Source organism: Ailuropoda melanoleuca, chromosome 5 (genome assembly GCF_002007445.2).
Source record: "Ailuropoda melanoleuca isolate Jingjing chromosome 5, ASM200744v2, whole genome shotgun sequence".
NCBI lineage: Eukaryota > Metazoa > Chordata > Mammalia > Carnivora > Ursidae > Ailuropoda > Ailuropoda melanoleuca.
In genome coordinates, this window is record NC_048222.1 from 41,907,723 (window position 1) to 41,931,088 (window position 23,366).

Consider the following 23,366-nt stretch of genomic DNA (forward strand, 5'->3'; position numbering starts at 1 on the left):
TATGTCCGTAAAATAAAATACTATGGGGCCATTAAGAAATATTTTCAGAGACTATGTAATGAAATGAAGAAAAAAGATTAATACAAAAGTGCTTTTAAAAAAGATGCTTAAAAACAAAAATAATTTTTAAAAAATTTTTAAATTAAAAAGGTGCTTTTGCCCTCCTTTTTAGAAGTGGGGTAGATTGATCATCAGGGTAAAAGTACTCGTTTTTTGTGGAGTACCTGTTACATGTAGTCAGATGAGAGTGATGACTGTTTAACAGTCTTCTCAGGAGACAGCTTATTACTTCCACTTTACTGTCAGGCTAGGGGCCATTTCCAAAAAGTTTAAGCCCTTTATTTTGTGCATTAATCTTACGTTTAAGGGAGTTGCTAATTGGAGTCATAGACATATAAGAAGTAGGAACATTGGATCCTTCTTTAGTTTTGTGTTCTAAGCAAACAGTGGGAATGTTTAGAGTATATTTAAGCAATGGATACAGATTGCACAAACTGTGGCATGAATTCTGAAAACTCATTACGTTAGCAAGAAAAATTTGGTAAGTTTTGGGATTATGATGAAAATGGTGATAATTATAAGCAAGTATACACCATAAAAATTTGTTTGCCCTCAGTTACTTTATAGTCTGCAAAGTTTATTTACTTCAAACTGGCATTTTCTAAAGCATGTTTTGAGGGTTTTTTCTAGTTTTTAAGTGGGAAAATAGGGTTCATTGTTCAAATAGACTTGGGAAATTCTGGGCAAAGTGAACAGGTACCTTTATCAAAGGACTGCCAAGGCTTTCACATTTTTATATATTTTATTATAAATATACGAAAGAGGTATATAGTATATATATCTAATTTATCTGTCCTTTTTTGCATTTATTGGAACTAAATTTAACATGAGACATGTTGGAAAATAAAACTTTTTTCCTATAGCAGTTATATAAGCAATGGCAGTACTGTGGAGGGTGTATTCGCGTCGTTAAACAAATAAGGTTGAAATGACACCTGAAGGAGATTTTGCTATTAAAGTGTTTGCAGATACATAATGGGATTCTACCTTGTGTATTTTTTCTTTGAATTTGTTATAAGCATGAATTACTGTTCTAATCTCTGCCCTACTTTTGTTATTTGAAGTTCCTCTGTTTGTTATATCTGCTGAGACTCACTCAGAGTGGGTTTTTCTTTGTGTGTTTTTGTAGTTTTGGAATAAGAGGTCATCTTCAGCTGGGCTTTGTCTGTGGGGAACCTGGGTTGAGGGTGTTTCCTTCTAGAACTCTTTCGTATTTGCTTCCCCCCGAGTATCACTAGCCTGGGAACACAGTTATTATTAATATCTGTTGGAGCTTCTTGGACCATGCAGATGGTTAAGGTCAAACCTCATATCCAAGTATGAGTAGGCCTATTGTTATGCGTTCATAGAGGAGATTTTACCCCCCCAAAGCTGGGCCCTGATTGAGGCAATCTATTATCTCCCTGTACCAGTGGATGGATTTTTAAAATCCACTCTTTAACTGGGGATATTGTCCTTTGAGGCTCTTGGTTTTATACAGATGTCTCAGTTCTAATTCCCTATCTTATGTGGTCCCCCAAAGCCTTGTCTCCTGTCCCTGTAATGCCTTTTAAAAAACAAACCCCTTGATTACTGAGGAGATCAGCAAACTTCCCCAACCCATTATCAGCTTATACACTGCACTCTGGTCTTTGGTTTCCTCAGTGTTTTGGGGCCCTGGGAATTTCATTTTTACAGGTTAGTCTGTGAATTTACAGGTTAGTCTGTTGTTTTGTCGTCTTCTTAGGAATCCAGGCTTCAATGTTATAAAAAATGGAAATTCATGCGTTAATTTTATATTCAGAAAATGATGCTAAATATATTCCCATTTTTTAAAAAAGCCATTTTATATATTAAAATGAAATGTATAATAATACCGTGTTTATCAGAGAAGTTGTGTTCTTTCTGTAGTTTTTCGTTCTTATTTATGCACAAACCACTTCTATTTATTTGACTTATTAAAGGAGGCTACTAGTCTTTCACTTTCCTTTTAGATGTAACCTTCTGTAATGGAAGATGATTGAAGATAAGGGGCCCCGCGTTGCTGACTACTTCGTTGTAGCAGGATTAACTGATGTTTCAAAGCCTCTTGAAGAAGAAATTCACTTCAATGATGCCTGTCATAAAGTAGCTAAACCAAAAGAACCTATCACAGATGTTTCAGTGATTATTAAATCTCTTGGGGAGGAAGTGCCACGGGATTATATATGTATTGATGTTACCCCAACTGGATTGTCAGCTGATCTCAATAATGGAAGTCTTGTGGGACCACAGATTTACCTTTGCTACAGAAGAGGAAGAGATAAGCCTCCACTTACAGATCTAGGGTAAGTTGTTTTTTTTTTTAATTGTTGCTATTGATCAAAATAATATGCCTTGAAGTTCATTGTTCAATTTGTTCATTAATAAATACATGGCAGCTTTAGAAAAATAGATGCATGTTTAGAATCCTGTGTTCTCTTTCTGTGTTCCTTATACCATTTGATTATTCCTTTGTCCTGCAGGTTCCCAGCACTTTCTTGTTGTCAGAGTTTCTTTCTGTTAAGGGGAGAGACTTTGAAAACATCTACAGGAAAGTACCAGAAAACTAGGGAATTGTCCTGACCACAAGAATTTTAATCATTTTAAAAGTGCTAGATGGGGCGCCTGGGTGGCTCAGTCATTGGGCGTCTGCCTTCCGCTCGGGGCGTGATCCCAGCGTTCTGGGATTGAGCCCCACATCGGGCTCCTCCGCTGGGATCCTGCTTCTTCCTCTCCCACTCCCCCTGCTTCTGTTCCCTCTCTCGCTGGCTGTCTCTCTCTGTGTCAAATAAATAAATAAAATCTTCAAAAAAAAAAGTACTAAAAAAGGATGACTTTTGAGCATCAGTCATATAATCGTTGTAGATTGATGCTTAAGGCTGTGTGCATCGAACAAGGATCTTGGGGTGAATTAGTGCTTTACTTAGGATATTATATGGAACTTAGGTCTCCTTTTTTCATAACAGCTTTATTGAGATAGAATTCACATACCATACAGTTCACCTATTTAAAGTGTACAATCTGGTGGTTTTTAGTGTCTTTATAGAGTTGTGTACCCATCATCACAATAAATTTTAGACCATTTTTATTATGCCAGAAAGAAACCTCATACTCATTTTTATTGCTGTCCCATTCTGCCTAACCCCCTCAGCTCTAGGCAATGCTTATTCTACTTTCTGTCTCTGTGAATTTGCCTTTTCTGGACCTTTTATATAAATAGAATCCTACTGTAAGGCAAAAAAAGAATACATTCGTGCCTGGCTTCTTTCACTTAGCATTATGTTTTCTAGGTTTATTCATGTTGTAGTATGTGTCAGTACTTTATTCCTTTACATGGCTGAATAATATTTCGTTTTATGGATATAGCACTATTTATTTGTTTATTTTCACAATTTATTTATCTATTAGTTTGCTGGACATGTAGGTTGTTTCCACTTTTTGGCCATTATGAATAATGCTGCTGGAAATAATCATATATAAATTTTTGTATGGACATATGTTTTCAATTTTCTCTTGTATATATACTTAGGAGTTCAATTGCTGGGTCATATGATAACTCTGTGTTTAATCTTTCAAGAACTGCCAGACGGTCTTCCAAAGTAGCCACAGTACTTTGCATCCCCGCTTGCAGTGTGTGAAGGTTCCAATTTCTCCACATCCTAGTCAACATTTTGTATTGTCATTTTGATTATAGCTTTCCTAGTGGTATCTCATTGTGGCCTTGATTTGCATTCACTTGATGGTTAATGATGTTGAACATTTTTCCACGTACTTGTTGGCCATCTGTAAATCTTTTGAGAAATGTCTATTCAGAATCCTTTACCCATTTTTTTAATTGGCTTGTCTTTTTATTGTTGAACTTTAATAGTTCTTTACATATTCTAGATGCAAGTTCCTTATCAGATATATGATTTGCAAATGTTTTCTCCCATTCTACGCATTGTCTTTTTACTTCTTTTTTTTTTTTTTTTTTTTTTTTTTTTTTTTTTTTAAGATTTTCGGCAGAGATAGAGACAGCCAGTGAGAGAGGGAGCACAAGCAGGGAGCGTGGGAGAGGAAGAAGCAGGCTCATAGCGGAGGAGCCTGATGTGGGGCTCGATCCCATAACGCCAGGATCACGCCCTGAGCCGAAGGCAGACGCTTAACCGCTGTGCCACCCGGGCGCCCCTGTCTTTTTACTTCTTTATGGTATCCTTCCAAGCTAAAAAGTTAATTTTAATGAAGTCTCATCTATTTTTTCTTCTGTTGCTTGTGTTTTTTCATCATATCTAAGAAGGCTATTACTAATCCAAGGTCATGGGGATTTACATCTAAGTTTTTGTCTAAGAGTTTTGTAGATTCGGCCTTTATATTTAGGTCTTTGATCTATTTTGAGTTCATTTTCATATATGGTTGGGGAGGGGGTCCAACTTCACTGTTTTGCGTATGGATATCCAGTTGTCCTAGCACCATCTCTTGAAGAGAATATTCTTTCCCCATTTTCAAAAATTAATAGGCCATAGATGTATGGGTGTATCTCTGGACTCTCAATTCTGTTTTATTTGTCTGCGTGTCTTTATCTTTGTGCCAATACTACACTGTTTTGATTAATATAGCTTTGTAGTAAGTTTTCACATTGGAAGTGTGAGTCTTCCAACTTTGTTGATTTTTAAGATCGTTTTGGCTATTCTGTCTGGGTCCCTTGAATTTCCGTATGAATTTTAGGATCAGCTTGTCAATTTTTTTTTTAATCGCCTATCAGATTTTTTTTTGTAATTTAAATTCAGTTCATTAACATATAGTGTATTATTAGTTTCAGAGGTAGAGTTTAATGATTCATCAGTTGCATGTCACACCCAGTGCTCATTAGATCAAGTGTCCTTCTTAAGGTCCATCACCCAGTTACCCCATCCTCCCACCCACTTCTCCTCCAGTGACCCTCAGTTTGTTTCATAGCTATAGTTAAGAATGTCTGTTGGCCATCTGGATGTCTTCTTTGGAAAAGTGTCTATTCATATCTTCTGCCCATTTCTTGACTGGATTATTTGTCTTTTGGGTGTTGAGTTTTATAAGTTCTTTATAGATTCTGGATCCTCAGCTTGTCAATTTTTGCAAAAATCAGGGTTCTTTTTAAAAGATGAATATATATGTGTGTATGTATTTATCTCTGTATTTATATATTTCTCCTTTACATATACATATCTTTACATTCATATATTTCTCTTACGTATTTATGCAGTATATATTCATCTTTTAAAAAGAACCCCAATCTTTGCAGAAATTGACATTGTATATACATTATGTAATATATATTACATATGCAAAAGAAGAATATATAAATGTAAAGATGTATATATGACATAGATATATCCATATATATGGAGCAAAAGAGGAACAAAATTTTAAAGATAGAAAAATAAGATTCCCATTGAAAAACTGAAAGAAAAAGGCTGAAGGAAAGCTACAAGTTGCTCTAATATTAATGTCTTCAAAATAGATGAAGAGTTTATAAGAAATAAAGATTAGCCTTCTTGTTTTCATTGCTCAGTTGCAAAGGAGCATGCACTTAACTTGCAATATTTGAGTTAAGAATAAAGAAGATACAATATCTCTAGTGATATCACCAAAAGGGGCTATAAATGTCCATCTCTTATTATATTAAGTCTAAAAGTGGACAGTAACGTTTACTAATGCCTGAGGGGAGATAGAATGAATCGGAAAAGTTCCTGAAATTTCTTCTACTTTAAAAATTCTATCATCTAATGTTTGGTATCAAAAAGTTCTATCAAAAATCAGTTTTCTCTTAACTCATGAAGGAATTGTAGTAATTTTAAGTTGGTTTCAGAATAGCTACTATACTGCTTTTTTTTTTTTTTAAGATTTTTATTTATTTCTTTGTCAGAGAGACCACAAGCAGGGGGAGTGGCAGGCAGAGGGAGAAGCAGGCAGAGGAAGAAGCAGGCTCCCCACTGAGCAAGGAGCCCAATGTGGGACTCGATCCCAGGACCGTGGGATCATGACCTGAGCTGAACGCAGGCACTTAACCGGCTGAACCACCCAGGCACCCTACTATATTGCTTCTTACAAAGCTTCTGTATTTAGTAAATGGCTTGGGAAAGTAAGCCAGCTGTTAGATCTTTTATTTGTTTGTTTAAGTTTTTATTTATTTATTAAAGATATATTTTATTTATTTGAAAGAGAGAGACACAGAGGGAGAGAGAGGAGACAAGCAGACACCCCCGAGTGGGGAGCCTGACATGGGGCTTGAACCCAGGACCCTGAGAACATGACCTGAGCTAAAGTCAAGAGTTGGATGCTTAACCAACTGAGCCCCCCACGCACCCCTCACGTTTTTATTTAAATTCTAGTTGGTTGACTATAGTGTAATATTAGTTTCAGGAGTAGAATTTAATTATTCATTGCTTATATATAACACCCAGTGATCATCCCAACTAGTGCCCTCCTTAATACCCACCATCCATCTAGCCCATCCCCTGCCCACCTTCCCTCCAACAACCCTCAGTTTGTTCTCTATAATTAAGAGTCTCTTATAGATCTTCTTTTCAAAAGATTAGGTAATTTGCTCCTATGACCACTGATCATCCTCAGAATTACAGATTGTGGATGAAATGAAGGGAACGTTGCAGATTCTTGTTAGGGTATTGGAATTTCCTAATTTAGAGATGAGGAATTTTCCAAGTATGGGAAGGATTCTCCGATAGCAAAGGGCTTAAACTGAAATGAATAAATTAACCACTCTTACAAATATCCCCCTTGTTTGTCATTGTGGAGGATAGGGCAACAATTTTTTTTTTTTTAAGATTTTATGTATTTATCAGAGAAGGAGGGAGAGAGAGCACAAGCAGGGGGAGCAGCAGGCAGAGGCAGAGGGAGAAACAGGCTCCCTAGTGAGCAAGGAGCCCAATGTGGGACTTGATTCCAGGACCCTGGGATCATGACCTGAGCCGAAGGCAGACGCTTAACCAACTAAGCCACCCAAGCATCCCTAGGGCAACATTTTTAAGAGCCTTTGAAAAGCTTAGTTTAGTTAGACAAAAAAAGTTCCTGACAATATAAAAATAAAAAAATAACAACACGAGTAATATATATAATAACACAATACCTGATTAAAGAGAACAGGTATCTTATGTTTCAAATGTATTTATATTCCATATCTGTAAAAAATTCAAGGTAATAAATGGTGGTTTGTTGTTGTTGTTTTGTGTTGTATTTTTGTTTTCTTGTTTTCGATTGAGCATCTGCTTTCCAGGCACTATTTCGGAGGCCTTATTTATACTCTTATCTAATTCTCTCAAGGTCCTGTGGGTTCTATTTTTAAATTTTCTTTAAGATTTTATTTATTTATTTGACAGAGAGCACACCAGAGAGCGCAAGCAGAGGGAGGGGCAGAGGGAGAGGGAGAAGCAGACTCCCTGCTGAGTAGGGAACCTGATACAGGGCTTGATTCCAGGACCCTGGGATCACGACCTGAGCCGAAGAAAGACACTTAGCCAACCTAGCTACCCAGGTGCCCCTAGATTTTTAAATGTTATAGCTGATTAGTATAATTGCAGAGAGATTAAATATTTGCCTAAGAGAATACAGCTAATAGCAGGTAGGTAGAAATTTGAATTGAGATGTGACTAACTTCTCTCTTTTAAAAAAGGCATAAAATAGTGCCTTTTTTTTTAAAGATTTAAAAAAAAAACAAAAGCAAGATCAAAAAGAGGAAGAGGAGTAAGCATTTAAGCTAACATTAAGATAAACATCGTTGCTATGATTAAGCATCAAATTTAGCTCTAAATTTTCAAAATAAAATGTTGAAAGAAAAATTTAAGTTTCCTGACAGCCACGACAAAAAGGGAGATTAAAAACGATATTAGAGGGGCGCCTGGGTGGCACAGCGGTTAAGCGTCTGCCTTTGGCTCAGGGCGTGATCCTGGCGTTATGGGATCGAGCCCCACATCAGGCTCTTCTGCAGTGAGCCTGCTTCTTCCTCTCCCACTCCCCCTGCTTGTGTTCCCTCTCTCGCTGGCTGTCTCTATCTCTGTTGAATAAATAAATAAAATCTTTAAAAAAAAAAAAAACTATATTAGAAAGAAATAATTTGACCAATTTTTGGTACTTAATTTTATTTGAATAATGGGATTTTATAAAAGGCAATACTGACTGAGTTGAAGATATTGCCTGTTACAACAATTTTTATAGCAAATGCAGAAACAGACTTAATAGAGTAGAGCTTTAATTTTTTTTTGGCTCATGCCAGGGAGTTAACAGTAAAGTATAAATCAGTGAATTCTCTGGGGAATAGACTAATATTATTCCAGTATGACGTTTTCCTTATATCCCCCAAGTACTTTTTAGAAAACTTAAGGAATGGATGACTGGCCTGACCGTTAATAAAAGCCTACCATTTTACCACAATAAAGATAAAGAAGAAGAAAAAAAAGCCTATGTCTTTCACCCATCCTTTTGATTACAGATGGATTTGAGGTTATTTTCTCTTTTGAAAACCTATAGCTGTCTCTTAAATTTGAGGGAGCATTGGAGGTAAGAGTGTGCAAGCAGGTTCTATACTATTTGTCAAGGAACCTTTTGTAAAATTTTAACTTTGTTTAAATTACAAAGTTGCTTTTTCTAAAGAAGATGCTTCATTTTAGAGATAAAACTAAGTAAGTATATCCATTAAATGGAGTGCTAAAGCAAATGCCCCTGCACTTACTCATTGCCATTATGTGGCTTATGCCAACAAGCACAAAAGATAATATGAATTTTCCTTACATTATTTTAATTTTTGATGGGGAAACCACTATCCTTTAGTTTTATATGGGATTGTGCAATTCAAACTTGCAGTAAGATTGAAATATCTGCTACATTTAAGGATCAGTGTATGATACCTGACAATATTACCTATCCTATTTGAAGATGTTTTGCCTTTGTATAGTTATTTATGTATTTTTCTTTTAGGGTTTTGTATGACTGGAAAGAAAGATTGAAACAGGGATGTGAAATTATTCAGAGTACTCCCTATGGACGCCCTGCAAATATTAGTGGCAGTACCTCATCACAAAAAATTTATATCACTTTCCGAAGAGCCTCTGAAAACATGACTCAGAATACATTGGCTGTCACAGACATATGTATTATTGTACCCAGTAAAGGAGAAAGCCCACCACACACATTTTGCAAAGTTGACAAGAATCTCAATAACAGTATGGTAAGTGATCTTTTGTACTGATAAAATTAGCAACTGATGAAAAGAGCATAATTTAAAATCTCTGAAAAACAGCATAACATAATAACAAATAAAAAAATATGTTATTGGGTTTTTTTTCATATTTTATTTATTTGAGAGAGAGAGAGCGCGCACGAGCAGGGGGGAAGGGCAGAGGGGGAGGGAGAAGAAGACTCCCCACTGAGCAGGGAGCCAGATGTGGGGCTTGATCCCAGGACCCTGAGATCATGACCTGAGCCAAAGGCAGACGCTTAACCGACTGAGCCACACAGGCACCCCTTAAAAATATGTTTTTAAAGATGCTGGGTATTTTATTTTAGGGAAAGTACTTTAGTTGTACTTTCAGAAGGAGCTGTACAAAAAGTTTGCTTGCTTGCTTTCTTGCTTTTTAAGTAAAAGAATATTTTTTCCCTTCCTGAGTAAGTAATACACTAGCCAAGGGTAATCCCTTCACTTGTGCACTAGATGCCATAAACTCACGTATTCGAAGACAAATGGCTTCAGCAATTCTTCCTACTTTTTTGGGAATCATCAGTCTTTCTCTGTTGGATTATTTCCTCCAGCATGCATCTTTACAAAAGATAGTGCCCATCTTTACAAAACTTCTTGACCCCTATGTCCACCTCCATCCATTGCCTCATTTCATTGTTCTCCTTTACAATAAAACATCTCAGAAGAGGGGGCTACATTCTGCCCCCTTCCTCACTTAGTCTAGCTAGGCTTTTGTCTCTATTATTCCACCACGATTGCACTTGTTGAATCTAATGGTTTTAAAATTTGTAATTTTTCAGTAGGTTTTGTCACAGCTGATCACTTCTTCCTTCTTGAAACCATGGCAGGAAGATAAGATATATTCTCTTATTATGTACTCTCTTGCTTTTTCCTCCTACCTTACCCCATTCCCCTTCTGCCTTTGCTAATCCCCAACCACTACACAATGCAGTACCCCAGGGCTCAGTCCTCAGACCATGTATCTTTATCATCTGAACTCAATCCCTTGATGATTTAATCATTTAAATACTGATTATCTGTGGTTGGCTTCTAAATTTATGTGTCTAGCTTGGACCTCTGTAATTTGTCTTTTCTTGGGTATCTTATCAAATAAATAATCTCAAATTTAACATGTCTAAAACTCAACTGCTTGTGTGCCTCTCCCAACCTGTTTAGCCCATAGTCCTCATCTAGCAAATGGAAATTCCACTCTTCTAGTTATTCAGACTGAAAACCTTGCAGTAATTCTTAACCTTTCTCTTCTATTTTTCATTCAGTTCTTCTGTAAATTCTGTTAACTCTAATTTGAAAATATATCTTAAACTTGACTACCGCTCACCCTCTCTACTGCCACAACCCTGGTCCAAGCCATAATGCTCTTTTAACAGGACTGTTGCAGTAGTTTTCTAATTTAGGAGACAGGCAAATTTTCATATAAAGGGCTAAATAATAAGTTTTTCAGGTCATATATAGTCTCTGTCACATTCTCTCTCTCTTTTTTTAAGCAGTCCTTTAAAAATGTAAGAACAGTCTTCACTCGGGTGTACAAAGCAGGCCTTGGGTCAAATGCAGGCCATAGTTTGCTAGATTCCTGGTCTAACTGATCAAGTCTTCCATTTCTGCTTCCTACAGCCTATTCTTGTAGCAGCAAGAGAAATCCTTTTAAAACATAAATTAGACCGTATCACTCCTCTGCTTACAACCCTTAATGGCTTCCCATCTCACTCTTAGTAAAAGCCAAAGTCCTTTCAGTAGTCTTAAGGCCATGTATGATCTGTAATTGTCTTAGTCCTTTTTTGCTATTTTAAATTTTAAAAAGAATTTTGTACTACCCCCCCCCCCCAAATTGAGAGGGAAAGCAAATTGTAGATCTTTGAAGTGAAAGTTCTTATTCTTACTTACATCTTTTGTAATCCCTTTCCAGGATTACCAATTACAATTTGGCTTGTGTCCTTCCAGACCTTTTTGTGTGCACACGTGTGGAGTATATATAATGTGAATAAATTTATCCTTTATTTTTCAAAAATCGGAAATTTTTATATATTCTGATGTAAACTTTTTTCCACTATCTGCCTTTATCAGTTGATATAACTCTGCATTTAGTTCTGTAACTGTTGTATAATATTCCAGAAAATGAAAGTGAAGAATGATGATTACAAATTATTTCCAGTTTTTCCCATTATTAATAATCTACTTTGATCTATGCCTTTTCCTTCGTATATTTATTGGAGTGTCTTTGGAAGAATAAATAATTGTAAGTGGAATTGGTCCCTGGGTATGCTGCACATTTTGAAAATTGTTGACACACTGCTCTGAAAGGGCTGTGGTACTTTATACTTTCATTAAGAACGCCCTTTCCCAGGGTGCCTGCGTGACTCAGTTAAGTGTCTGCCTTCAGCTCAGGTTGTGATCCTGGGGTCCTGGGATTGAGCCCGGCGTTATCGGGCTCCCTGCCCAGTGGAGAGTCTGCTTGTCTTTCTCCCTCTGACCCTCACCTATCCCCCCCACCCCCCCTTCGTGTACTCCCTATCTCTCTCTCAAATAAATAAATAAAATCTTTGGGGGAAAAAAAGATGCCGTTTCCCTTGGGACACCTGGCTGGCTCAGTTGGTAGGCATACAACTCTTGATCTCAGGGTCATGAGTTCAAGCCCCATGCTGGGCATGGAGCCTACTTAAAAAAAAAAAATGCCCTTTCCCAGGTCCCACACTTCACCAACACTGGTTGTTATCAATCTCTTTTTAATTAATAAGCAAGAAATCATTCTGATTTTAATTTGCATTTGCATTTCTTTTATTATTGTGGAGGTTGAGCATCTTGTAATATATAACAGCAGTATCAAATGACTGAATATTATTGCATTAAATGGGTGTTGCCACAATTAATTGCCACAATTAATACAGCCACCCCGAATGAAGTTTCCCACCCTACCCTCCACCCACCCCCACCTCTTGCTGTTACTTGCCCAAGGTCATACCTTCAATAAGCAGTTGAACCAAGATTCAAACCCAAACTAAGAATTCTAGAACCAAACTCCTAAACACTATACTGAATTGCTAGATTATTTCCTTATGTCCTAGAATTTGTAGATCAAATCTTTACTTTTAAGATTCATATCCCCAAAGGTTTAACCAATTTATATCCTACCAACAAAATATGAAAGTTTTGAGGTTTTTTAAAAATAACTGTCAACAGTTGGATTTTTATTCACAAATTTTCAAACTTAGTTTCTTAACGATCCTAGAGCAGATATGTCCATTGTCCTGTTATAACTATGTAAATGAACACTTTGCTAAGATTTAAAAGATTTTATACACATCTCATTTATTAAGTTTTTGTGGGAAGCTGATTTTTTAAATTATTATTTATTTTCTCTTCTATTAAGCTAGCAACATGAAAAACACTGAAGTTTTAGGTAAAGCTAGAAGAGGAAGAACTGAAGTGTATTGATATGTGGCTGGATACAGTGCAGATTTTGAGACCCTGAAAAGTGTTTTGAACTCCCTCAGTAAGACAGTTAAATAGATTGTGTTGTAGTGGTTAAGGTCAGTATAGCCCCGTGGTTCAGAGTACAGACTTTGGAGCCAAACTGTCTGGATATGAATCCTAATTCTGACACTTACTGCCTCTGTGACCTTGGGCAAGTAACTTAGTCTTTCTATGCATCAATTTTACAATTGTAAAATGAGGATGATAATACCATCTAACTCATAAGGTATTGTGATGATTAAATGAATTTAGAACTGTGTCCCAGTACACACATGAAAGTACTGTATGTGTGTTAGCTGTTGTCTGTAAGCATCTTCCAATCCCAGATTTTCTTTAAGAAAAATCTGCAACTTTAAGTAGTAGCAGTATTTGTTTAAAATCTCTAAATAGAGGGGTGCCTGGGTGGCTCAGGTGGTTAAGCATCTGCCTTCTGCTCAGGTCATGATCCCAGAGTCCCGGGATCGAGCTCCACATTGGACTCCCTGCTCAGCGGGGAGTCTGCTTCTCTCTCTGCCCTTCACCCTCCTCTCTCTCTCTTTGTCTCTCACTCTCTCTCAAATAAATAAATAAAATCTTTAAAAAAATAAAATCTTTAAATAGGTAATTCAAAAAATGGATATTTGACAGTATCTAACCTCCTGTATCCTAAACAAATTATCTGCAGCAATGTGATACCTAATTAGATGACTATTTTTTTGTTAACTGCCATTCATATATAAAATGCCCCATCCTTTCATGCCATCCATGTGTATTATTTTGGCTTGGTGATGACAGGTGATAGTTGGAGAGATTATGCTGGAGAAAAAAGATCATGGTAGCAAACAAGAGTTTTACAGGCCTTCTGTGGTACTGAGAGTGATGGCAAGGAGGGTTTTTGAACTTCCGTGATGTGATGTCTAGCTTAATATCATTTTAGATTTGGTCTGGTATTTTAGCAAGATTGTGCAGGCTCACAGGTGCTTCCCATTTTCCCATTGGTGAATTTTCCGTTTATTTTGTGGCTGTGTGGGTTTTTGATTCAAAGTAAATTGGTGGTGTCATCAGTACCATTTCTAAGTTTTATTCAGTAATCAAGGTGTTCAAGGTAGTTACTGCACTGAAACTGAAACCAGAGATAGAAGTTTCTGTTTTTCCTTATTCTGAAACATTGGTCCCAGTATTGTCAGAGAGCATTTGTTCCCTCCTAAAAGAAGAAAGAGGAATGTAACATAGTGTGAACAGAAATGGACTCCATCTAAACTACTGGATTTGAACTCCAGATTATGTGTCTTAGACAAGTTCCTTGACTCTTTGTGCCTCAGTTTCCTCATTCATGAAATAGGGATAAAGTAGTACTTTATTTCATAGGCATTTTATGAAGATTCAATGAATTAATATTTTTAAATACCTTAGGATAGTGTCTGGTACACAGTAAGTGCTATATAAATGTTAGCTATACATTTGGTTAACTGCTTCATCAGTCCCTTTTATGTGTATTTAATGTCTGGGGGGAAACTTTTATTTTTTTCAGTTATATTGAAATATATTGACATTCATCAAAGAAGAGCTTTTTTAATTTTATTTTTGCCCAGTGTTTAAGCTCCTCTTAAATTCTTTTAGGAAATATTACAGGAATAAAAACCTCTTAAATGTTTATTTGCTTATCCTTAAATCTAGCATCAGTCCTGATATAGGGAAACTTAACTGATCTTAGCAGTAGGTGTCTTTTTTAAGCAATGGGTTGTGGTTTATATCTATTAACAATCTTTGTTTCCATCAACTATAAAGTAGTAAAAAAAAATTTCATTCTTTGGAGCAGATGTACAATGACTTCTTACCCTTTCAGAAAATTTAAAATAGACATGCAATATAGGAAAATTATGTTCATATCTGTCAAATGTATATAGAAAGAATCAGGAAGTGGTTGGGATTAAATTATTGATGTGTTGATAATAACCAGCAATAGTTATGTAGCTGACTCTTGTGTTTGAAGATTAGGTAGCTTGAACAAAATTCATCTACCAGGTTTCTAAACCAGGGGAACAAAGAAAAACCAATCTAATGGACGTGAGATGTATGTTGAATCTTTCCTCAAATTTCTACATGATTTTTTTTTTTTTTTAAAGATTTTATTTATTTATTCGACAGAGATAGAGATAGAGACAGCCAGCGAGAGAGACAACACAAGCAGGCGGAGTGGGAGAGGAAGAAGCAGGCTCACAGCGGAGGAGCCTGATGTGGGGCTCGATCCCATAACGCTGGGATCACGCCCTGAGCCGAAGGCAGACGCTCAACCGCTGTGCCACCCAGGCGCCCCTCTACATGATTTTTATACCAGGCTTACAGCTTTGGCCTCAAAAAATATCTCCCCCACCCTCCCATTAAGCTTATAGAAAGAGTTTTCAAGAATTGTTAGTTTTAAACTTTAGATTGTAAGCCTTAAATGATTTGAACTTCAATTGATTTAGAAGAGAAGCATATTTTAGAGCCAAAAGAGAACTTAAAAGTACTCAGGTGGTTCAAAAATGCTAGTCAGGGTGCTTTGATTCAGACAGCTAATTTTTTTGGTAAATTTGGGACCATCTCCTCAGTTTTTGACTCATTAATTTTTGTACTCTATCCAAATGTTTGTTGTTTAACAGCCTTTTAAGAATGTCTATATTTGATCTAGCAAGGTTATTTAGAAAAGTAGAGTTACAGGGACGCCTAGGTATCGCAATTGGTTAGACATCTGCCTTTGGCTCAGGTCATGATTCCAGGGTCCTAGGGTCAAGTCCCACGTTGGGCTTCTTGCTCACCAGGGAACCTGGTTCTCCCTCTGTCTGACGTTCCCCTGCTTGTGTGCTCTCTCACTCGCTCTCTACCTGACAAATAAATAAATAAAATATTTTCTTATAAAAAGTAGAGTTATTAACTAAGTAAGTAATTAAATCACGTACCTAATTCCCACCCCCCCAAAAAAGTATCTAAAAGTATGTTTTTGTCATGTAAACCACAATATGGATACTTTATAAGTTAAACATTTATAGTATTTCTAGAACAATGGTTCCTCCTACTTTCTTTTTCACTGAACGTTGTATGTAAAAAACTTAAGAAAACCCTCTTTTAGTTTTGATATCCGTGGTTCTTTTCCTCCAGAGCTCCATAACTTTTACTGTTATCTCTAAGTCCCTGTTTTTTATTTTAGAATATTCCTTTTGGTTTCTACCATATCCAAATGGTCATGTAATTCCCTTCTTATCATCACAGAAGTTATCCTTAAGGGTTTTTTGTTATCTTTACAAATTGGCTATTGGGAACTGCAGTTGGGACCTATCAGTAGAAGGTCTTTTATTTATATATTTGTACAAACCTCAGAAACTTAAAGTCTAGTCTGCCTACATTCATAATATCCACCTGACGTTTATATACATCCATTCTTTTTTTTTTTTTAAGGTTTATTTATTTGAGAGAGAGTGTGCACAAGCCAGGGGAGGGGCAGGGGAAAGGAAGAGCGACTCTCAAGCAGACCGTGCTGAGCATGGAGCCTGACGTGGGACTTGATCCCATGACCCTGAGATCATGACCTGAGCCCAAACCAAAAGTCAGTCATTCAACTTACTAAGCCACCCAGGCTCACCTATACATCCATTCTTTTGATGCAAAAGTATTAAAATATTTATAAAAACAAAATGCCAACACAGCAATGAGCATAATTTAATGTCCTAAGCACAATTTGATATATTAGTTTGCTGGAGACACATGAAACATTTTTAAGAATCCAAGAAAAATTTCTAGATGAGGAGTCAACATACTGCATCATTGTTCATAATAACCCCTCCCCCCAAAAAGGAAATAATCCAAGTGTCTATAGTAGAGGAATGATTAAAATAAACTGGTGGTTCATTTATTAATGAAATAATACCCAGTAGTTCAGATGAAGAAATTAGATCTGTATCAACTTTACTAGTTATCAAAAACATACTAGTGAATTAAAAAAAAGCAAGCCATAAAAGCATATATTTAGCATCTTGCTATTTATGGTAAATTCAAAACTGTATAAAAGAATAATATATACTTATAAATGTGTAGTAGAAAGTTTTAAATGCACGTGAATGAAATGCAGTAACTTCAGACTAGTAGTTAACTCTGGAGGATAGAAAGGGATGGAAGATGAGGCTTTAGCTAAACCTGTAATTTTTTTGTTTCTTTATGAATTAAAACATTTGAAGCAAATATGTTAAATTATTAACCTTTGTTAATCTAGGGGATGAGTATATAGGTATTTGTTATAGTAGTCTCTTAATAATTAAAATTATTTTAATTTATTAAAATAATTAAAAATATTTCTTGGGGCACCTGGGTGGCTCAGGTAGTTAAGCATCCAACTCTTGATTTCTGCTCAGGTTGTGATCTCAGGGTTGTGGGATCGAGCCCCACATCTGGCTCTGCACTCAGCAGGGACTCTGCTTCTCCTTCTCCCTCTGCCCCTTCCCCTGTGCACTCACTCACTCTCTCTCTCTCAAATAAATAAATAAAATCTTTAAAAAATATTTCTTAAAGTAAGTTAATTTTCTCTACATATTTGTCTTCAGGGGTGTGAATCTGTCCCCACACACGGGCTCATATGGGCACTCCATCGTGTGCACAAACACATCCTCTCACATTCATTCAACAAATATTTTTTAAGCATTTCTACATAACAGGGACTGTTTTCGGTGCTACAGATACAGCAATGAATAAAACAAAGCCCTTACCATCGTGGAACCTATATTCTAGTGGTGGGGAGCAGATAAGTAAGAAAATACACAATATGCCACATGGTAGTAAGTGCTATGGAGGGGGAAAAATGCAAGATGGGGTGATCAGGGGGACTGGGTAGGGTAGAGGTAGGATTGCTGTTGCATAAGATGATGAAGGAAGGGCTCTCTAATGAAGTGACATTTGAGTTGAGACCTAAAGGAGGTGAGAGAGTGCGCTGTGTGCATGTATCTGTCACCATCTACTGTCAAGTTGTGAATCTCCCAAGTTACATCTCCATTTCAGACCTCTCGCTTTATCTCCATTTGAGTCTTCACTTTGGATGTCTAATAGATGTTTCAAACTTATCATGTCTAAAAGCGAGCTCCTTTTCTCACCATCCTTTCCCCTCCCCCCACCCCAGTCTGCTTTACCCAGTTTTCCCCACCTCAGTTGAGCTGGGACTAGAAATTATAGACTCCTTTGGGAGAAACTGTTTTAGAAAACAATGGGACTGAATGTGTGAGATCATTTACAGAAAGAAAAGGAGAGATCATATTCAATGATCGGGAAAAGAGAGAGGAGGAGACTAAGGAGTGGCCAGAGATTTGGTGGGGAGGTGCCAGGAGAATGTGATGCTTCGAAAGGCGAGAACATGTTTCAGGGGGTCATTAATAGTGTCCAGATCTGCTGAGAGGTTAAATGAGATGAAGACTTGGAAGCGACTGTTTTTAGACTTGGCATCATTAATGCTGTTGAAGTGTTCTTTTAAGGAATGGTGGGATTAAAACCTCATTGGGAATGGATTCAGGAGAGAATGGGAAACAAGGAAATGGATATAGCAAATTATAACTCTTCAGTTTTGGTATAAAGAGCTGCAGAAAGATCTGGCAATATTGGAAAGAGGTTGTGGAATCTAAAGACAGGTATACCCGTGAGTGGATACTTCTTGATCATTTCTGCCCAAAGTTTGGAGTTAGAATAAAATCTAAATTGTTACGGTTTAGTTATTTTAAAGGGTCATGTTATTGCTATTACAAGGGGAAAGTGACATTAAATATCACTTCTGAAAGAAAAGTGGGCAAAAACTGCAATAAAATGCTGGCAAGATAACCAACTAAAAATAGCTCACAGAAATCTGTTACTACATCTTAGATAATATATACTGGAGGTATCTAAGAGATTCCATTTTATTAAGTTACCACCTTTTAAAATGAAATGATATTTCCCTTTTTTTTTGATTCAGTGGGGATCTGCAGTGTACTTATGTTACAAAAAATCAGTGGCAAAGACTAACACTATATCCTACAAAGCTGGTAAGTATAATTTTTCATGGAATATTTAACATAGATATGTATTATGAGGGTCAGTAAAATTTAAGGAAAAACCCCCCATCTTACGATGTGTTAGTGTCAGGACTGGGACCACAACCCATATCTTTTTTCCTTTTTTCTGTTTTATTTTTACATTTATTGGGTACTTAGTGGAAGATTTATTTTAAAAGGAGCTGAGGTAACCATGTTAAATATTCCAAAAAACTAGTATATTCATATGCTTCACAGTAGTGTGATCACAAACTGAAGTTTTAGGATTGTGTTCATATTTGTGTATGTTTCTTCAGAATAATCTTTTCTTGTTTGTCTTACTTAGCCTTCATGGATGGAGCTTGACAAATATTAATCAGTTATTATGAATAGTTATAATGTTTGAGGATTAAAACCTAGATGTATCCTACTGAAGCATTCAGTTATTTGATGAACATATACGTAATTTAATGTTCCCAAATATGTTAAATAATAAAGCATTTTAGCATCATTCATATTATGAGCATCTAAATTCAGGAGCTGATGACTTGATATTTATTATTGTTTTTATAGGTCTAATTTGTAGATATCCTCAAGAAGATTATGAATCTTTCTCACTCCCAGAATCTGTTCCCCTATTTTGTTTACCAATGGGTGCAACTATTGAATGTTGGCCACCAAATAGCAAATATCCTCTCCCTGTATTTTCTACGTTTGTGTTAACTGGAGCCTCAGCTGAAAAGGTACAATGTGTTTTAATGAGTATCAACAAATTTTTTATATATTATCAAGTCTTAAGTTTTATATAACGTAAGCAACACTAGAAATAACTGGTTAAATTGGATCTACTACACATACTTCTTCCACTTGATTAAAATAACTATATACAGAGATAAAGGAAAAGAGAATTTTCATTCTGTCCCATACACCCCAATGCTTTTTTGTGAATATGGTGAAAGATTTTTTTCGTCATCAAATGGTGATCCTTTACTGCTTCACTTTCTGTGATACAGAAGCTCTGAGAGTAATCTAAAAGACATTATTAAATATGCAAAGCTATTTGGAATTATAGACTATTATAGTTGGAAAGGACCTTGGAAATCATCTAATCTAACATCCTCATTTTATAGATTGGGAAATTGAGGTCTAGAGAAATTCAGTGAATTGCCTGAAGCTGAAATATGTATTTCCTTATCTAAAATTCTGTACCAGTATCTACTAAATAATTATTTTCAGTTATTTTCTTGTACAGAATATTGATACAGTTGCTTTCACTCTTCAGAAAACGAACACAATTTAATTAAAACACCTTTTTTTTCAATAATGAGTTGTGAGAGTAGCACTGTGTAGTTGTGTGTGTGTGTGTGTGTGTGTGTGTGTGTTTTAATGTACTTCAAGAAAGCAACAGTGATGTTTGCTCACTACTATGTTCCTGGTACCTGGCACCTTGCCTGGCTCATGGGCATATAAATGGCTCATAATGGTCTAGCTCATAATGGCTCATCCATTAAATATTTAATGATGTGATTTGAATAAATGATATAAGGTATATTTATTAAATATATTACTTGTTTTCCAGGTCTATGGTGCTGCTATTCAGTTTTATGAACCATACTCTGAAGAGAATCTCACAGAAAAACAGAGACTTCTTTTGGGTTTAGCTTCATCAGCAGATGGGAAATCTGATAATTCCAAAACAATTCACACTAATAAATGCATCTGTCTTCTTTCTCACTGGCCTTTTTTTGATGCATTCAGGAAGTTTTTGACTTTTTTGTATCGTTATTCTATCTCTGGACCTCATGTCCTTCCAATTGAGAAGTAAGTTAGAGAAGCCTTCTTCACTCAAAACTTGGTAGATCTTTCCGTTATGGGTGGTATGTTTGTAATGGTAATTCAGTAAATTTTATATGGAAACTAGGTTTTTCAAGGGTTATTTGAAAAAAAAGTTTGGTTATTTCAATCAGTATTTCTCTATTATACTTTTACAGTCATGTTACTTTATTTTATTTCTATTTTTAAGTTTATTTATGTATTTAGTGATCTCTGTACCCAACATGGGGCTCAAACTCATGATCCCGAGATTAAAAGTTATGTGTTCTTCTGACTGAGTCAGCCAGTTGCCCCACAGTCATGTTATTTTAAATGATTTTATCTCTTAACAAAATGAAATGGAATGTTTCATTTTTCATGCTCTTGTGAAGTTTGAAGATCCCAACTGGCATCTTTTTATTAGTTTTATAATTCTTATTTTTCAAATAATTTCGGTTTATTATGAACTTTTAAAAATATTCCCTATTTTTAGATATCATGAATATAAAGAAAAATTAGATGAACACATTCTTTATTCTTTTTAAAATTTCAGTGATTTACTTTAAAAACCACTAAAACTGAATAACGTTTATGCAGTAAAATTTGTTGCAAATGAGATCTAAATATCTTCATTGTTTATTTGACTATTGTTTATTTTATACCATCTGTTACTTAAACTGTTTTGTATTCTTAAGCAGAATTCTTTGACCCCAGTGACATTTGGGAAGTGATGGGATTATCATAAGAACATTCAGTGTACAATATTACTCTAATTTTTTCTTGTATTTTTTTTTACTCTCATCTCAGTATCCTACTCTAGCAGTTAGCAAAATTTTTGGTCTCAGAACCCTTTGATACTCTTAAAAAATGAAGACCCCCAAAGAGCTTTTCTTTATGTGTTATATCTGCCAGTATTTACTACAATAGAAATTAAAATAGAGATAATATTTAATAAAATTTTAAAATAATTACACGTTAACAAGTATCTTTTTTAGAAAAATACGTTTTCAAAAAAATTAGTGAGAAGAGTGACGTTGTGTGACATTTTTGCCAATCTCTAATATCTGGCCTAACTGAACACTCCAGGTTCTCATACACACTTCTGCATTCGATCTATTGCAATATGTTGTTTGGGTGAGAGTATATGAAAAAAACCTGGCTTCTCATAAGTATGTAGGTAAAAAAGGGAGAGCATTTGAATAGCCTTTTCAGATTATTGTGTGGATTTTTATTTGATTCTGCACCAAACCTTGAAAAGTGAAATTTATTAAAGGTTGTTCACAGTGTGCTATCTAAAACTTTAGCAATGAACCTTTTCTGTTACATTAAAACCTGTTGGTTTTCCTCACTGGAGGTGGAACTTTACACACACATGATTTTTGTAGCATCATACATTGGTCATTTGGAAAATACTTGTTCATGGAGTTAAAGTAAATAAATTTTATTATCAATGTAAAAAAAATCACATTTGTTAATATCACCACCTATTTCTTCAGAAAAATTTTGAGTATTGAGAAGTTATCAAGTACATGGTGACAAAATTCTAATGTTCACTTAAAGTTTAATTTGTTTATTGAATTAAAATTGAAATAATACTAGGAGTTCTTTTTCTTTTTCTTTTCTCTTTAAGGATTTTATTTTTAAGTAATCTCTACACCCACTGTGGGGCTCGAACTCACAACCTCGAGATCAGGAGTCACACTCCCCACCAACTGAGCCAGCCAGATGCCCATAGGGATTATTTTTCTTGAAGCAATAGGCTCGCCTTATTCATTTTTATATAGAAAATATTTGCTGGGTACCTAACATTGGATAACCTTAATTTGTCAGTTGTTCTTTCAAGGAAAAATGACATTCTGTGAGAAAAACAAAACAAGAATTAGGTTCTTTGGTACTGTCCATATACCATGTTAGATATTATCTCCTTAGGGAGAGGTAAAAGTTAAAATGGCTTTTGAGACATTGATAACATAAACATTGTTGCATGTGAGGAACTGTTAATATGAAAAGCTATTGGATTTAGGTAGAAGCAACTTCAATGTGACAAAGATTTCTGGTATTGTTTGTTCACTTGTTTTTGTAGTAGCAGGGATTTCGAAATTATAAGTACACAGAGCATTTGACTCAACTCGGACTTGTGGTGACATGTTGACCTTTATAGTATATGGTATTCACTTTGGAATCAATTGGGTTCTTGTCTGTTTGTTTTTAAGGCATATTTCTCATTTTATGCATAAAGTTCCTTTTCCATCTCCTCAGAGACCACGGATTTTAGTTCAGGTAAGATTTTCTTGATATAAGTGCCCTATTAAATCATTTTTGGCTCTGTCAAAATGTACCATAAGAATAATTTTAAGTGGAGAAAAAGTACAAATGTGATCAAAAGAATCAGACAGTAGTTCATGTTGGAGTTTGGGCCATTAGTGTTTTATTAACCGCCTCCCAGGCACACATCTAATGTTTCCCCTTAGGTAAAAGGTTGAAGAGTTAAAGTAGTTGGCAGTCGACATTTTGAACATACAAAAAAGGACTTCTTTCCCCTAAATTTGTTCTAAGTATTTGAAAGTTTGTGCCTTTGTCATTTATTCCCGAAATTAAATATATTATAATAGATATAAGGAAAAGTTGTCTGTTTTTTTGTATATTATGCATGAAGGAAGGTTCATATCTTTGTGATGGGAAAGTTCAAAATGAACAAAAATTATTTTCCCTGTATCTTGTCCCAGTTGACTATATCTTTTCTCTTTTGTTTACATTTCTTTTTTGTTTGTGCTCTTGATCTGTAAGATGTCTGCTTA

General features: G+C 35.6%; 1 protein-coding gene across 9 annotated transcripts in view; it reads left to right on the forward strand.

Moving 5' to 3' along the window:
• Positions 1-23,366, forward strand: part of DENND4A (DENN domain containing 4A) — a 138,969-nt gene that overhangs the window by 51,571 nt on the left and 64,032 nt on the right. For 6 of the 9 annotated variants that reach the window (XM_034660799.1, XM_034660798.1, XM_019794150.2 and 3 more), the window contains 6 exons: positions 2,034-2,366; positions 9,007-9,256; positions 18,699-18,768; positions 19,330-19,499; positions 20,336-20,577; positions 22,782-22,848. In XM_034660799.1, coding sequence (XP_034516690.1) covers positions 2,056-2,366; positions 9,007-9,256; positions 18,699-18,768; positions 19,330-19,499; positions 20,336-20,577; positions 22,782-22,848 — 1,110 coding nt within the window. In that variant the 5' untranslated portion in view covers positions 2,034-2,055. Of the gene's footprint in view, positions 1-2,033; positions 2,367-4,233; positions 4,249-8,227; positions 8,533-9,006; positions 9,257-18,698; positions 18,769-19,329; positions 19,500-20,335; positions 20,578-22,781; positions 22,849-23,366 lie in introns of those variants that run through there. The other 3 variants (XM_034660800.1, XM_034660801.1, XM_034660803.1) reach the window with 3 other exon arrangements.